Below are 17,662 nucleotides of genomic sequence, written 5' to 3'. Positions count from 1 at the left end.
GCTTCACCTCTGTCTCAAGGAGAGAGTCAGTGCAGTTCCACTGGGAAGTTGCATTCTACACTGCAGATGGTTCAAACGAAGCAGAGAAAACGTGGTGGGAATATTCAATTCCTAGCTCCTGAGCATGTACTTTTCAACAGAAAGATGAAATCAATCATTACATCATTTTAAATTTACGTGTAAAGCATTAAATGAAGCTTCTTTTTTTTTACACCATTACATTTCACCTCTTAATGTCTTAGTCCTCAAATATAAGTGATTGCTCATTGTTTTATTTATCACAGATTCCTTATTTAGATATTTATTCTGTATCTATTTTAACTATTCTGTAATGAAAATTAGTGGCAAGACACGATTCCTTGATTGTGTAACCCATTATCTTCTTTTTTCTTCCACAGAGAAAACTGTATCAAAAGACAAGAATTATACCACTTGGGACAAGATTATAACTTTTAGAACAAGACTCTAAGCATGGATCAAATAATGAAGGGGCTTCTAGAGCCTCAGAGACCAGTGAAATTCATTAGCAACCACTTACTTTAAAGACACGGAAGCAACTTCCTGCTGGAAAAACACTCCAGTTCATATTTAGCTGCAAATTAATGAAATGTGCCTACAGGCCCAGTAAGACAGACAATAAGAGTGTGAGCAGGAGTGCATGAAATGGCAGTGATGAGATGAGATGAGAGACAGGCTATCTTACTAGAAACTTCCTTCAGAGTTTGGGTGAACTATCTATGAAGAAGCTAGGTGCACAGGAAGCAAGTTCCAATGTCACACCTTAGTGAACTGAGAACTGAGAGGCAAAAGAACTTCCCCTCCACATATAATACATTTGAAATCCAGCAAAATGTTAGGGAAAGGGAGATGATAAAATATAGGGAACTGACAAGCAGCTATCACTATGAAGATGCTTTTTGGAACTTGTAAGTTGGAGAAAAATTTGAGATCTAAACTCTGTATTCCTGCCCAAATTAACATACCAACTTGAGATCTTCAGCTTAAACCACGTAACCAGGAGGCTTGAACAGAAGAGTTCCCGGACAGCCTGGGGAAACGCAACTCTTAAATATATGCAGAACCAAAAACGAAAGGCCCTTTCAAACATTAAACATGAGATAGAGCAAAGACAGTTAGTTCATACAGGTCCAAAAGACATATTGTGAAAACTAAAATGGCATTTAAAAAAAAAAAATCTAAGGAACTGTAAATGTATGAACTGTAAGAAAAATGTCTTACACATCTAAGAATGAGTATGCATTATTTTGATTCCATGATTTAAAAAAATGATTTATAAAGCCCACAGGGGTGGTTTTTTTTTCTTAAGAGTAAATATTTGCCTATCTTATCAGCATCTTTTGTTTCCCCTAAAAACTTAAATGCTACAGAATTTTCCAATCTGTTTAATTAAAAAAAATACTCTGCCCTCTGTGTGTGTGTCTGAGTATATTCCACATATGTTCAGGTGCTCATAGAGTCCAGAAGAGGGCGTGAATCCCCTGGAGCTGTTGTTACAGACGGTTGTGAGTTGTTTGACATTGGTTCTGGGAACTGAACTCCGGTCCTCTGGAAGAAGAGCATGTATTCTTAACCACTGTGCCATCTCTCTAGCCCCCAGTTTATTTTGAATAGTTTAAAAGAAAACATTCAAATATTAGTCATACTGAATATCCTCCATTGCTTGCATTAGAAAGGCATACTTCCCTTTCTGTGAATAGCATCATTACAATTTATGCTTTAACTTTCCCTCCAAATATTCAGACATTAGCCTCAGGTGACCTGACTAGACTGGGTCTCAGGAACAGACCTCATGTTGTTAGACTTGGTGGCAAGCACCCTTATTTGTTGAGCCATCTCACGGTGGAGGCCCTCTTCGTTCTTCCCTAGTTCTTTCATTTCTCTTTTCTTTCCTCTTCAGGTTGGGGTGGGGATGGAGGCGAGGGGACTCCTTGGGTATCCTAGGCTGGCCTCAATCTGGATGTCCTTGAGTCTTCTGCCTCAGTCTCTTAAATGCTGGCATTACAAGTGTGTACCACCATACCTCATTGATGTGGTGCTGGCGATGGAACCCGGTGCTTCAAGCATGCCAGGCAAGCACTCTAGCAACTGAATTTATCCCTAGTTGCTGTGTTAATAAAAACTCCTGGAAGAAGGCACTTTTTGATATTAAATATAAGACTTTGCCCAACTGTGAGATATTTATACTCTGTTATGAATATCCTTTCTACTTTTTAAAGTGTTAACCTCATTTTCTAGCTTTACTGTTCTTATATATCTGTGGCTATAGGTAAAAATATTTGCACAAAAGAAATTTTTACTATCTTCCTGCTGCTTAAAAAACATTATGACGGGCAGATCTGGGCCCAGGAGTCCTGCTCAAACTATGGCACCAGCCAAGGACAATACATGCAGTAAACTTCGAAACCCTACCCAGATCTAGCCAATGGACAGGACGTTCTCCACAGTTGAGAGGCGCGTGGGGACTGACTTTCACATGAACTCTGGTGCCCCATATTTGACCACGTCCTCTGGATGGGGAGGCCTAGTGGCACTCAGAGGAAGGATAGCAGGCTACCAAGAAGAGACTTGATACCCTATGAGCATATACAGAGGGAGGTAATCCCCCTCAGGAACAGTCATAGGGGAGGGGAAGAATGGGAAAATGGGGGGGGGGAGGGAAGAATGGGAGGATACAAGGGATAGGATAACAATTGAGATGTAATATGAATAAATTAATAAAATATATTAGAAAAACATTAATGTTATATTAGGGTTACTCTTGGAAGCCAGAGTAAGTAGCAAAAATGAGTTTAAAAAGAGACCAACACAAAGTCTGGCAGAAGTGGTTTTATGAGAAGAAAGCAGCACGTTGCTAATGTTGCAAAGCACCTCTCAGTCTTTAATGGAGCATAGCACATTCCTTTCTGGAGCGAGACCCCTCTTTTCCTTGAGACTAGCATAAAGAACCAGTGCTTATTGCACTTCAAGGCTATTAGAAGACTCCTTTGCCTTCTGATAAAGTAAAATATAAACAGAGAATGTCACTGAGAGTGGGTGACACTGACACTGGGGCAAGTTGATTTAGTACTGTAGCATCTAATTTATTATTATAAAGTCAATTTCAAACCCTGATTTATGTAACCCACCTAAACCAATAGGAACTATATAAACCCCTGTAATCCATAGCACACTCAGAAAAGATGGCGCATTCCTTTAACAATGATAGAGAATATAGGAACCAACTTGGGATCTAGAAAGAGCAATATATGAAGAAAGAACCAAGGTAGGAATCTGTGTGATTAGCATTTTGAGAAGCTATTTTTCCTACTATATATTTACCATACAACATTGGTAGTGGATGGTGTGAGAGGACAATTTAACATTTTTGTTTCCAGCCGTCATGCTTTGAGTTTTTTTTAACCTTATTGAATTGCTTAGACCCTCCAGTATAAAGTTGAATAGGAGTGGTTAAAAGTAGATGATCCCTTGAATGGATAAATAAAATGTAGTATATAAATATTCTCTAAAACTCTGCTGCAAGGCTTTAAAATCATGTCATTCACAGGAAAATGGAATAAACTGGAGAGTGCCAAGGTAAGTGAAATAAGTTCAGAAAGAAAAACATGGAGAATCTAGATTGAAAAAAAAAAAGGAATGGGAACAATAAAAAAAGATTGAGGGACAATAGAGGGTGGCAGGGAATTAAACATAATCAATGCATAAAAATGTTAGAATGAAACTAATTGTTTTGTATAATTAATATATGGTAACTTTTAAAAAGTAAGGAAAAAGGAGTGGACAACCCTTGCTTTATTCCTAATTGTATCTGTTTTTTTTTGTTGCTTCTTAAAACCTGAGCATATTGGTCCTCCAATGTTACAGAGAGAGAATGGGTGACTGACCAGTCAGTAAACTGTTTTTGTCATTTCTTAGTTTTGGAAGCTGCTTGCCTGCACTCCTAGTTAAGTAATAATTTTATTCCTTCTCAAGTTTCTGATGGGGTTGAAGACCAGATAGTTACAGTTTCACAGTTAGGTTTAAGTTGTTTAAGATTTAAGAAAATGTTTTAAGGTCTAGAAAGATGTTTTTTAAGTTGATAAATACAAGATATGATGGAGAATGGTTTAGGTACAAAAGTTTAGACTCACCTAGATAGGATACATTGGATTTTCTTCACGTTGCCAAATAGAAATGAGATAAACATTTTGAATGTAACTTTTACATAGGGCTTTCCTGATTGTTTCATACCTGTTCTTTCTGTAAGGGGTTTATTATAAATAAATAAGGTCCATATGTATTTGGAAGTAAAAAGAAAATGCATTGATAAGATCAGAAAAAAGTGACCATATCAAGCTTAAATATCTACATTAAAAAGCACCAGCTAATCCAGCTCTCAGGGATCTTGTTTCTTGTAGTACTTTCCCACTACAGAGATGGAAACACAAGGAAGCTTTGTGTAGCCACTTAGAAATGGTAGAATAGGTGACTCCCAAAGCAAAAAGCACTTTGATCTTCAGCCCTAGGAAGTGCACAACAGCACCAAGAGCACTGCCACTGGGCTGGGCCCAGCACCCAGCTGACTTGCACCTGCCAGAGCTGCTGACTGTTTAAGGCTGCATTGGGGGTGGGACGGTAACTCTGCCTCCAAAGGTCCTCAGGGCTTCTCATTCCAGACATTTAAATCCAGAATTCATGAGAATCCCAGCTTGGCATTTCCTGATTGGTAATGTCTTTACACATTCAAACTGTTGTAACTCATTTCTCAGACCCCAAGTTGCAAAAACAAAAACAAAACCCCCCAAAAAACAAAAAACAAAACAAAACAAAAACCAAAAAACAAAAAACCAAAAAAAACAAACAAACAAAACAAAACTAAAAACTAAAAACAAACCAACCCACCCATCATCAGCAGGTTACTGTAAAACTTCTACTTCTTTTTCCTTTAGGAAACTTCTGAGTTCAAAAAATATTCTATTCCAAACATGTCTACTAAATTAATATAATCTCAAAACCACAAAACAGTAAATCTAGAGTTGTAGTTTTGCAGGCTAGATGGAAAAAAATTCTCTCCCTAAGCAGTAAAGCATTACAATAAAGATGTCAGCCACATGAAATACGACAGATTCCAAGCACTTGCTTATTTCTAATGCAATATTTTAAAAATATTACTTAAAAACAGCACACTACTTCATCTATGAGATCGTCCATTTTATAAATCGACATCTAAAGTAAGCTACTCCTAGAGTTAGCTTTGTGGGTTTAGTAATTCATTTACTGGTTACTGGGGGCATCATATCTACTACTAAAATGGCAGTACATGCTAGCAGTCAGAGGTATGGCAGCCAGTGAATGAAGTATTGAAACTTAGTTGTCAAAGTTTGGCAGAGAGAGAGAGAGAGAGAGAGACGATTCCCCACTTTTGTAAATTCACACACAACAACTGGACATTATTTGCAGAGAATGGTGTGATATGTTAATATGCAGATTTTGGGTAGCAATCAAATCAAGGTAGTTAGTGTATCTGCCGCCTCATACCTCTATCATTTCTTTGTGGTAAGAATACTTAAAGTCCTCTCTTTTGGCTATTTGGAACCATTCAATATGAGATTGTTAAGCAAAGCCACCCTACTGTGCAGAAGACGATGAGATCACATTCTCCCCAGCACCTGTGGACCACTGCTCAACCTCTCCTCACTTTCACCACTAGCTTCTTCTGCTGCTCATAATGATTATTCTTTCTACCTAGTTTCTGGGAGACTAGTGCTAGGGCCCACACATAAGAGACATCACGCTGCAGCTGTCTTTCTGTGTTTGGCTTATTAACAGTCATCGTAATGCTCTCCAGGTTCTCTGATGTCACTGCAAATGACAGGTAATTTTCCTTTCTTCAAATTCTAATGATGTCCTTTTGGATGCCAAACTTGCTTAAATTTATAACCATGACCAGGACCAACAAAGCCCTCAGCTGGTCTTCAGTCAGCCTTAGGAACTCACTCCTGTTTGTTTTGTCAGCTTAAAACTGCTGGTCTCGAACTTTACATATTTAGAGTGTTACTGAATTAATAAGAATAACATAAAATGGTTCCCTGGGGGCTCAGCAACCTGAATTAATTCATGTCACTGTTTGTCACTCCTAAGGACCCTGCAAAACATAACAATCCACACCACCCATGGGGTGTGGAGTAGTGGAAGATGGAGAGATGGCAATGTGCTCAAAGGCTCTCACCCTACTTTGTGGAGTCAGTTTACTATGTGGGCTTTGGACATCAGGCTTGGCAGCAAGTGTGTTTACCCTCTGAGTCGCCTCATTGGCCTTTTTCTTTTGGAGACAGTCTCACTATTTACACAAGGCTGGCTTCTAACTTGTGATCCTCCTGCCTTAGTCTCCTAAGTGCTGAGGATCAAATCAAGGATACTGTACATGCTGAGCAAGTGTTCTACCACCGAGTTCCATGCCCAGTCTGTGCCTGGGTCTAAACTGTATTTTCTAGGCCACGGGCATTGTAAAGTTAAGAGGTCGAAAATGATTTAGAAGAGCTGATTATCTCTTTCCACCATGTAGGGTCCCGTGGTAGAACTCAGGTCATCAACTTTGGCAACAAGCACCATTACCTGCTGAGCCATCTTCCCAGCTCCACATTCATTGTAAAGAGTTTATTTTTAATTATGTGTAAATGCATGTCTATGTGTGAGTATGTGCCTGTAATGCAGTTGCCTATAAAAGCAAAAAGAGGGTGTTGGATCTCCAAGAGCTAGAGTTACAGGCAGTTGTGAGCTGTTTCATGTGGGTGGTGGGAATTGAACTTGGGTTCTCTGGAAGAACAGCAAGTGTTCTCTCTCCAACCCCTAGACCCATACTTTAGAATTGTTTGTTATAGCAGTTAGTGGGCTGATTCATATATGTACTATATAAAAGGCCAAGCCAGGGGAAGGGTAGATGGTCAGTGACTAAAGTATGTATTGTGTGAGTACTGGGACTTGAGTTTGGATTTCCAGAATGCACATAAGAAGCTAGGCTCAGCACTCTATTTGTAATCTCAATGCTGGAGGGTCTCTGGAGCTCATTGGCCAGTCAGCCTAGTCAAAAAAAAAAAAAAAAAAAAAAAAAAAAGCTGCAGAGTTAATAAGAGACCCTGTCCTAAATAATAAGGTAGATCGAGCAAAGAAGTCACTCTTTGGCCTTTACATGCATGTGTATAGATGTGTGTACATGCACATGTACCCACACAGTCTCAAAAGCCAAACTAACTAAGGAAATATAATTAATTTTAGTTGACCAAATTTATGAAGAGAAGCCACTGTTCAATAACTACAATTATACAGTGTGAAGTTGAATCATCATGTAATATTTCTGGCTCAGCTTTCCCTATAGTGTTCCTCATCAAAATAGGGCTCTACAGGATTTCAAAGTAAAGCATTTGCACCTGAGAAATGCTATGAACTAAATCTCAAAAGGTTTCTTTCCTTCAAGACATTTTAGCACTTTTGGTATAATAATAATAATGCACACCCGAATCCCACACTTAGTTTAGAAGTCAACTAGCCAATCAGTTAAAGATCTTTTTTCCTTTCCTGCCATAGTGTTACTGCAGAAGAATATTCTATGGAATATCCTATAAATGTTATTTTGCTTTATTATAATCTGCATCTTACAGTGGGTGAGTCAAGTAGTACAGGACAGTTCTAGGTCTCTCAAAGCAAGCTTTGCTCTTTCATTAAGGGAAAGAGCTTCCTATAAAACAACTGAAATATACTATTACCATCAGAACCATCCAAGAAAATGTTCACTGTAGAAATCAACCAAGCTTTCTGTGACTACATTGAAGGCAGGCATGAATGGTCAGTTTCTGTTTCTATTCTTTTATTTTTTGCAACAGGGTCTCACTATATAGTCTTGGCTGTCCTGGAACTCTCTATGTAGACAAGGATGGCCACAAACTCATAGAGATCTGCCTACCTCTACTTCCCAATGAGACAGCTGATACCACATCTGGCTTAGCCAAATTGAATAACTGGAACATCCTCTTATGTTTGAAGAAGACACCAAATTTACAAATATCAGTGTCCCATGATGTTAAATATGTATGTGTGTGAATCTATTCCACTGCACTGTATCTCATTAATTTTGAACACTTCTGTATACATACTTGAGAAATAATATGTTAAGGCAATAGAAAGAAATCATTGTTAAGATTGAGAATTTGGCCGGGCACGGTGGCGCATGCCTGTAATCTCAACACTCTGGGAGGCAGAGGCAGGTTGATCTCTGTGAGTTCAAGGCCAGTCTGGTCTCCAAAGCGAGTTCAGGACAACCAGGGCTATACAGAGAAACCCTGTCTTGAAACAAAACAAAACAAAACAAAACAAAACAAAACACTGTTAATTTATTATAACAGAAAAAATACTTTGGTAAATTAGAGTTGTGCTACACTCTCTAAAAACAACTTGCTTATCAATTGCATGCACAAATTATTTATAAATATAAGTACATACAATTTCCCCATTGTAGCTGGCTAAGCTATACTGCATTTGCACTTCATATATGTTTTATTTAGTTTGGAATCTGTACTAGATAGTTTCTCCCATTTTTCATAGATCCAAAGAAATTGAAAAAGGAGTGCTATGATGGAGATCTGGAGATCCCTATAAAGTAAAAGGGTCTGCTAAACACTAAATGCTCCCCAAAGAAGGAAAATACAAAAAGATAAGACTTACATCTAGCAGTGTGTGAAGATGCTGATCCTGGAAAACACTGTGTAGAAAATCTAGGTCCTTCTCACTGCAGTCTGTAAGTGCGTGAATCTCTTCCAGGCTGTCCAGCACCTGAGAGACGGCTCCTGGAGGGACAAATGGAAAGGTAACTGCTGGTACATAGTCAATGCCACACTATCTTTTGCAATCTTAGGCTTGCATTTCATAACAATGAGTATTGGAACTCAGAAGGCATGTGCTTTTATGAAGGAGAGGTTAAAATGTACCTTAGATAATTTAAGGGCGGAATATTTTATGTTTTTGTTCTCAACAAAGGATTTCTGCCTTTTGTTTTTAAAAATGAGCTTGAGCTTGTATATTTAAATTTAAGTACTCTGTCAGCATAACTGGACTACTATGACGGAAGATCTGGGTGCAGCAAGTTATACATCAGCTAGACAGCAAAGGTACCAGGACCCCGAGGCATTTTGCAATATTTTAGAAATAAAACACAGGTGGGCCTTTCATACAAGGGCATTCTATCAAGAACCGACAGTACAGAAAACTACAGATAAGAGGCACAGACTGTCAATTGAGAGTTCTTGCTGCTTAAAGTAAGCCTGGAAAAACTGTTTTTAAAAAATAGTTTTAGTTAGCAAAGATCTCAGTATATTTATTCCTTCTTAAAATTTTACATACAATGTCAAAAGAGCCAAAGTCGTTCTTATTGACTCAGGAATTTATATAGAACCAAAGACAAAGGGTTGGTAAACTAACAGACATAGGCATAATGGACTCATCCAAATACCACATGAAATTTTAAGGAAAGTCATTTTGTAGGGCAAAGAGAATGGAAGTGTAATCAGTTTCCCTATATTTCCTCATGCTCAGCACCTGAGGCTGGTTATCAATGAAAGAGACATGTGAGCATTATCAAAGTCATTTACACAGCCTTAAAGAACCAATCGATCTATTTGACTCTACAGACAATATGCAAATATATGCCCCCATAAAACTCCCCAAGAGCCTTCAGAACGTGTGTGTATAGACGAAGAAAGTCTGAGAATAAGTGCTTCAGTTGTAGTTAAGTCTTCAGATCAGTGTCCTGGGCTGGGTGAGGGGTTTGGATTTTGTTCTCCAAGGAGACATTTTTTGGGGCTGGGGATATTTTGGGTTGTCACAGCATCAGGAGGGAGGGTGGCTATTGGTAGAGGCTAGGGATGACTGTGAATATTCTCTGATGTCTAGGATAGCACCCCACCATAAAGAGTTATCTGACAGTCAGTGCTGAGTTTGAAAAAAAATCCTAGTTCAGACAAAACCAAGATATTCCTTGGGAGCCATTTCAAGATCTTCTTGTCTCTGATCCCATCCATTACAATGCACTTATTGGTGAGAATGGAAGTCAGGGTTATCTCCTCAGAAGGTAATCTGACAACATATATAAAAGAGCCTTAAATGCGTATGTGTTTCAATTTGCTAATTTCATTTCCCAAATCTACCCTAAAGAGAATACTAGAAGGATTCGGTATGAGGATATTTATCACATAAATGGAAGATAAATCTAATAGACATAGACAAAACCCTGTAAAGCAGCACATAGCCAACTTAGTTCTCTTATTAAAAATACGTAAATTATAGGATGTTCACATAATGCTGAATAAAGACTGTTTTTTGAAACGTGTAAACATACAGGAAAATTCTCATGATATAAAAAATTTAAAAGTAGACATAAAACTATGGAACTTATATTTTCCTAAATAAGATTAAAAACCAGACAGAACAACACACACACACACACACACACACACACACACACACACACACACACACACGAAAATAGAACTAAATACACTAGAAGTGTAACAGTAGCTATAATTTTCCTACTTAATTCACCCTGTTCTTGTCCATATGTTCCAAGGTTTCTACAACAGTAAAAACCAAGTTGCTACATAAGTTACTTATTTTTGTAGTACCATTTAGTAACATTAAGGTTTTAGTATTTACGTCACAAATCATATGTCTATCCACATGGCTATTAAAGAATTTGTCTTTATTTTGGGACAGTTATAGGTACAGTAAAAAGAAAAAGACACAAAGATCCAAGTTTATCCAGTTTCTCCAATACTACCATATGAAAAAACCTTAGTACATATCACAGTCAGGATGGTGACATAGGTACAATATGCTACAAAGCATCCATCCCCACAAGGCACCCCCATGATGCCTTACAGCCACTTATTTGCCTCCCATTCTGCTCCTTTTAATCCCTGACAACTACCAATCTCTTCTCTGCTTTTACAATTTTGTCATTGTAGGGAGGCTATATGAATGAAATCACATAGCATATACTCTTTGGGGATTGGCTTTCTTTTTTTCTTTTCTTTTTTTTTAAACCTAACATAGTTCTCTAAAGTTATCCAGTTTGTTCTTTACTGCTGAGGTGTATAATCCATGGCACGAACACACCAGTTTAAACATTTACTAATAGAGAAGTAACTATTGGTACTTCCTGAAGATGCATGGACACAATCTATTGCTTTTCATCTACTCTTAGGACTTTTATTTTGCTCACTGTAGCAACAAACAAATAGACAAATAAACCAAAACAAACAAACAAACAAACAAAAACCCCAAAGAATAAGAAAAACAAAACCCTGTAAAGTAGCACATAGCCAACTTAGTTCTCTTATTAAAAATTTGGAAAGAGAACATATAGAAAAAATTAGGCTCCACTGAATCTCTGATTTCCCAAAACACATCAGAACACTAGCAGAATTAAATGATACTGGGGTTATCAAATTGTTAAATCAGTCCTAAAGTCCTGAACTGATGAAACTAATATAATAAAAATATCAAGGAAATAGGGATTTTATATAAAGTCAGCAGATAACATAAAACCTAATTATCTCCATTCAGTCATTTTAGTAATTATTGTGCATATATATGCTATATAGTAGCTTACTAACAAGAGTAAAACAAAAAAACCATATTAAGTGATTAGTAAGATGGCCAGGCTGGTGACTGGGAAACACTTGCACCTGTACTTGACCAGGGACATATTACTGATTGATCTGCGAACTCCCTAAGTACTTGTGTCATTTTTGTTTTGTCAGCACAGTCTACGAGTTACTTACTTCATCTGGGTATCTGTTTATTTTATATAAGATCCCCAAGACAGATCTGTATACTATATATTTTATAATGTCTACAAGCCTTGCACCGAATTAAGCCCTTTAGAATGAGTAATAAGAGCTAGAGAGATGGCTTTGGTGGTTATGCTCACCTGCTGCTCTTATAGAGGACCCAACTGCAACCCCAGCTCTAGAGAAATTTGATGCTTCTGGCCTCTGTGGGTACATGTACTCACAGCATATATGCCTCCCCTACACATAGATAATTAAAATAATAAAAATAAATTAAAAAGAGAATTCATAATAACAACACTAGAAACAACCGTTTCTATTATTGGCCATCACAGAAAGGCAGACATCATCCCATCTTTCTAGATTGGAGATCTACTTTCCGGCAGGGGGTGGGGGGGGGGTCCAAGAAAGTTCCAGCTAGGAAATGGTAGAACTAGTGCTCAGCTCTGGGCTTGTCTAGTTTCAAAGTCTGTGCTTTGTCTGACTTCCTACACTAACTGGCTGTGCTAGGAAGCCTAGAGGAAACGTTAACAGTTATGGTTCATGCACAGATAAGTAGGTGGGAAAAGAACTTTTCCTTATTGGGTCAAATCATAACCAAGTTCCTTTGTGCCAGCTGCTAGGTAGGGGCTTCAAGGAAAATAGAAAAATACTCTTAGGCCTCAAGGGGCTCTCAGGTTGGTGTATGCAGGAGGCAAATTACACCTTGGGATAGGGTTGGAGAGATGAATCTGCTGATGGGGCCACTGGATGGATGGATGTCTTTCTAAAACCTCGAAGATATCTGTTAGCCTGCATTCTCACGGTCTCCAAAGGTCTACTAAGCCTTCTCATCTGTCACTTCTGGAGTGGTTTATCGTCATAGCTCGTACACACAGGCCTTATTTAATAGACTTTGCCTCATGAAAGGCAGCATTTCTTCAGTTGCACACAAGTCTTCTGTTTCCAGCTCCAAAAAAGGTCCCTCATTTGACCTTTCTACAATTGTGTAGGAAGATTATTGTTTCATTTTATTCCTCTTTCTTCCTTCAAGTTGAATAAATGTTTTTGTCCAATGTTAAAATCTTTCTTCGCCTTTGGCCACTGTTGCTGTTGTTATTATTATTATTTGCAGAGCTGAGGATTGAGCCCAGGGCCCCATTCATGGCCGGCAAATATTCTTCTACTGAGCTACACTCCAGCCCAAACCATGGCCATTTCAATAGCTTCTTTTTAAAGAACCTGTTCTAGTCTTTTCTTTCTTTCTTCTTTACTCCCTTTCTGTTTTGTTTTGTTTTGTTGGAGACAGGGTCTCACTATGTAGCCCTGGCTGGCCTGGAACTTATAATAAGAGATCTTCTAGCCTCTGCTTGTACCATCATGGCCTGCAGTCTTATTACTTCTTCCTTTGGGTTTGACCAGCAGAACCACAAAACACATTTTAGGCCTGACAGGCGTGTACAACTGGTCTCTCTAATCACGTCCCAAGGCCTTCTAAAATATCTATATTTTTTCAACAACAGCAACAAAAGAGGTAACAAAACCAAATGGACACAAAGACTTTGGTAGGACTTCCCCATTGCTATTCCTTCAGCTGTTAAATACAGGCAGTAGTGGTAACTGCACACTCCCATGATTAAGCTATTATTAGTATTCATTTTGTAGATCAATATTGTCATATAAGAACTAGTCTTTCTTTTTAAAGGTTGAAACTTTTGCTTTTCCTATAAAATTCATAGAGTAAGTTTCTAACTACCTTAAAAAAAAAATCAATCAACCAATAAGTAGTCCCTAAGTTCTCTCTAGGTGAGAGCTAGCTAATGGCATAACAGCAGGCGTCATGCTTGCTTTTGTATTTTGGGCTGTACTTTGTAGAATGTGGGTCAAAAGAATGCTTTATCAAAGGACCCTTGATTAAAAGATTTTTTGTAAACAAATTTGGAAGAATTTAGAGTTAAGTACTGGAATGGGTGAGTTACCCATAGGAAATATTTTTCCTTTTTGGAAAGGAAAAGCGTCTCACTATGTAGCTCAGGCTGGCCTCTCATTCCTGATCTGATTGTCTCACTCTCCAAAGAGATAGAATTACAGGTGTGAGCTGCCATGCCCAGATACAATTCATAATGGGAATGATCTTCATATTAACACATGTATGGTAATTTGTGTTTGGACTCTTGTTATCTTATGTGATTTTTCCAATCACCTGTTATGCAGGCAAGAGCTTTTATATTTATTCAATGACCTACTAGCCAAGGTCCACAGAGAGAAAGGGAGCAGAGGAGTGAATCCCAGCACCGGACTGTGGCTTCTGTTACAACGTTCTTCTCTCCAACCTAGAACCACCTGATTCTCAGCAATGCTCCCACCTGAACCATGTGTTCAGTAACGCTGTGCTTTGTAATTTCTCTTCTCTTCTTAACCCCACTTGCATTTGCTACAAGAGGTTCTTTTCTACTATTTGACCCAAACTTTTACGGTGATAAATTTATTAAAGCAATTGTACCTCACTTAAGATAACATCTTATGCAGTTTATTCAGTAATCAAGCATGCGTCCAAAAATTCAGGTTGCAAATCATACAATTGGATTTTAAACATTTCTGCTTTTCCACTTCTCACTTCTAGGCAAGCTTTTCTGAAAAGTCTTCTGATACTATTATGAAACAGTAGTCAAATTAGCATAAATATGTCAACTATTTTAAAATGTTTTCTAGGCCTATGTATTTAAAGAGGAATATGCTTTTAAAGTCAATAAAAGCCTTTGGATATAGAACAGTTTCATGACAAGAGTGGAAAAGTCTCTCTCTCTCTCTCTCTCTCTCTCTCTCTCTCTCTCTCTCTCTCACACACACACACACACATACATTTACCAAGTAAAAATAAACTCAAAAGGACGATAGAAAAATAAACAAAATGTTTAATCTAAGAGGTTCTCAGCATTCCTCTCACAACTCTCCCCCCACATAGGAAACTGTAAACAATTCCAAACAGGCAAAAGTCTGACACCCCCCCTCCCTGCCACAGGCGTTAGCAGCTTGCTCTAGTGCTCTAACACATGTATAGCCCCTGACTTTGAGGAGAACGAGGAATGCAGAGTGGCTAACACCAGTAACGTCGCTCTCAAACAGTTCAGCAAAGAATTCAATTCGTCTCTCAGATAAAAGTTAAACACAGCAAAGTACACAAATCTCAAGTTTGCCATTCAGTGGGCTTTGGTGCTCCCATGTTTACCTGGCAGGTATTTCAAGAAAGATCTGTGTGCATTTCTTGTATACACGAAGAGCTATGCAACTAGGTAATAGTAGTAAATGCAGCACGTGAATGCAATCTCGAATCTTCTGAAGGGTGGCAATGCCCTCTATTGCTTACTTCATGAGTGGCTCAGTAACACAGCACCGAACCACTACACATACACTGTAACCACCCAACCAAAGCCTCTCCATTGCAACCATGATACCTTTTTTGAGATGGGGTTTCATTATGTAGCTTAGGCTAGCTTCAAAGTTATGATTATCCTGTTCAGCCTCCTTGGGTGATGGGATTACAGGTATGAACCCTATCCCTAGCTAAAAAATACAATGTTTAAAAATTTAGTTTTGCCAGGTGTGGTGGCACATGCCTTTAATGCCAGTACTCAGGAGACAGGAAGGCAGACCTCTGTGAGTTCAAGGCCTGCCTGGTGTACACAGTAAATCCAAGGCCACCCAGGGCTACATAGTGAGATTTTTTTCCTTACTCAAGTGTACTTTATTAAGTTAAACTCACCAATTTAAGTATACACTGTCATCACTCAAAAAGTATTCCCCGTTGTCTAACTGCAGCCTGACTCTCCTCACCACCATTCGCCTAGACAACAGCTTTTATTTTCAATGCACCAAGCAAATTCAGTCTTTTAATCATGTGATAAGCAACAGCGCACTCCACAATGGAAACATATTTTGAACTCTGGCGGATGTACTATATCCAATTCCAGGTGCGAAAACTTGTCTATAATGATAAATGTCTCAGATTCTTTATGTGTACATTATGGTATAGGTACCTAAAAAAATGTATTAGCTTAAGTTTCTTAAAGAACTTTACATATACATTTCATCAGCATACAGAGGCTACAATTCTAGTGACATTATGTTTATTAAAATAGTCTGTTTCCAAGTAGTAACATTCCTAATTTTCTTTTAATGAGACAGGATCTCTAGATGCTCACTCTGTAGAGCAGGCTCGCCTCGAACTCAGAGATCCATCTGCTTCTGCCTCCTTAGTTCTGGGACTAAGGGTGTGTGCTACTCCGCACAAGTAGTATCATTTTTGAGCACCGTACTTTTTAAAGTACTTTAACAATATCCCGCTAGCCTTAAATGCTCATTAGTGTAAAGTTCTATACAGATTGGTAAGTATGACTGATAGGATGCTCATGCTCAAGATGATAGGTGTGGCTGACTAAAAAGGTTAGAAGAGAGAGGAAAAAGAGAAGAGGGGAGAAGGAAGGTGGCAAGGAGGGAGGGATAGATTGCTTGCTTGACTGAATTCCATTTTTATAACCACCAGCATGGATATGTAGCCTCTGGACCCCTAAGATCTCGTCTCCTGATATCCCTACCATTTGTGATCCACTACTTTTCCTGGCATGGAGCCTGAGCATATGGAATGTTATTTCTGAGGTGAGGGTAAAAATTGTTTGCTGTCTTGGGAACAACTCGTGCCTTCCCTTTAAGTCATTTCTGTTGAGGCAGCAATCTGCCAGGCTGTGAACAGCCTTGGTAGACAAGCCCACAGCCAGTGAAGAACAGAAATTTCCTATTAATCACTGGGTGAGTGTCAAAGATTTCTCCCATAATCATGCCTTCACGCTCTGGAGTGCCATCACAAGAGATCTTGAGGCTAGGCACTTAGCAAAGCTATGCTCCTACCTCTGACCCACACGTGCTTACAGTTGTCAGCCACAAACCACTAGTATATGGTGAGATTTTTGTATCAGCTGTACATTTGGCTATAAATAGCAAATGCAACAAAAGTGACAACAAATTTATTTGTTAGCATCCAGATTTTCTGATGTACATTTACTTTCCTTTAGTAAATATTACTTTGAGATAAAGTTTGATTTTGCATGTTGAATGCTGACATTGCTGTAATCTACGCACATTATCTGGACTGTTTCAGTTCTTTCTCTCTTCTTCGCTCTCTGTATTTTGAGACAGGGTTTCTCTGTGTAACAGGCCTGGCTGTCCTGAACTTGCTCTGTAGAGGAGGCTGGCCTTGAACTCACAGAGATCTACTTGCCTCTGCCTCCCGAGTGCTGGGATTAAAGGCGTGTGCCACAACACCTGGCTCAGTGTGTACATTTCTTACAGTGTAATTTTTTCACATACTCAAATTACATCTCTTTGTAGTTAAAGAATATCTGTCATTAGTCCAATGTTTGTTTGTTTGTGTTTTCTTTTTTCAGACAGGCTCTCACTACATAGCCCAGACTGGTTTCTACCTTGTTACCTTTCTGCCTCAGCCTCTTGAGTGCTGGGACTGTACCAGTGCATCTCTATGCCTTCCAGCCACTGTATCTGATGGTGGGAATTCAGAGTTTACATCACAGTCCATCAGTGGGAAACTGAGAACGGACTCTGTATCAGTAATAAAAACCACTCATGGGTAACAAAATTGTCAAGTGAAAATTCACACTTACCCTAAAAGTTTTCTTAAAAGCCAACTTCAAAATAAATTGTTACCTTTTCCCCAGAATTGTGTTTGAATTTCAGATGTGATATACTATGAGGCGTGGCTGAAATTTTAACACTGCCTTCTCCTCCCCACCCTTGGAAGAAGTAAGAAATGAAGTTACAAAACAATGCCTCAG

The 17,662-nt window shown here is 38.6% G+C and overlaps 1 protein-coding gene across 5 annotated transcripts in view; it reads right to left on the bottom strand.

Moving 5' to 3' along the window:
* Positions 1-17,662, bottom strand: part of Cask (calcium/calmodulin dependent serine protein kinase) — a 337,437-nt gene that overhangs the window by 63,185 nt on the left and 256,590 nt on the right. For all 5 annotated transcript variants that reach the window (XM_051141460.1, XM_051141461.1, XM_051141462.1 and 2 more), the window contains one exon: positions 8,716-8,837. In XM_051141460.1, the coding sequence (XP_050997417.1) occupies positions 8,716-8,837 (122 nt within the window). The remainder of the gene's footprint in view (positions 1-8,715; positions 8,838-17,662) is intronic.

Source organism: Acomys russatus, chromosome X (assembly GCF_903995435.1).
Source record: "Acomys russatus chromosome X, mAcoRus1.1, whole genome shotgun sequence".
Taxonomy (NCBI): Eukaryota; Metazoa; Chordata; class Mammalia; order Rodentia; family Muridae; genus Acomys; species Acomys russatus.
The sequence above is the reverse complement of the archived record's forward strand: the minus strand, read 5'-3'. Positions and strand labels throughout refer to the sequence as shown.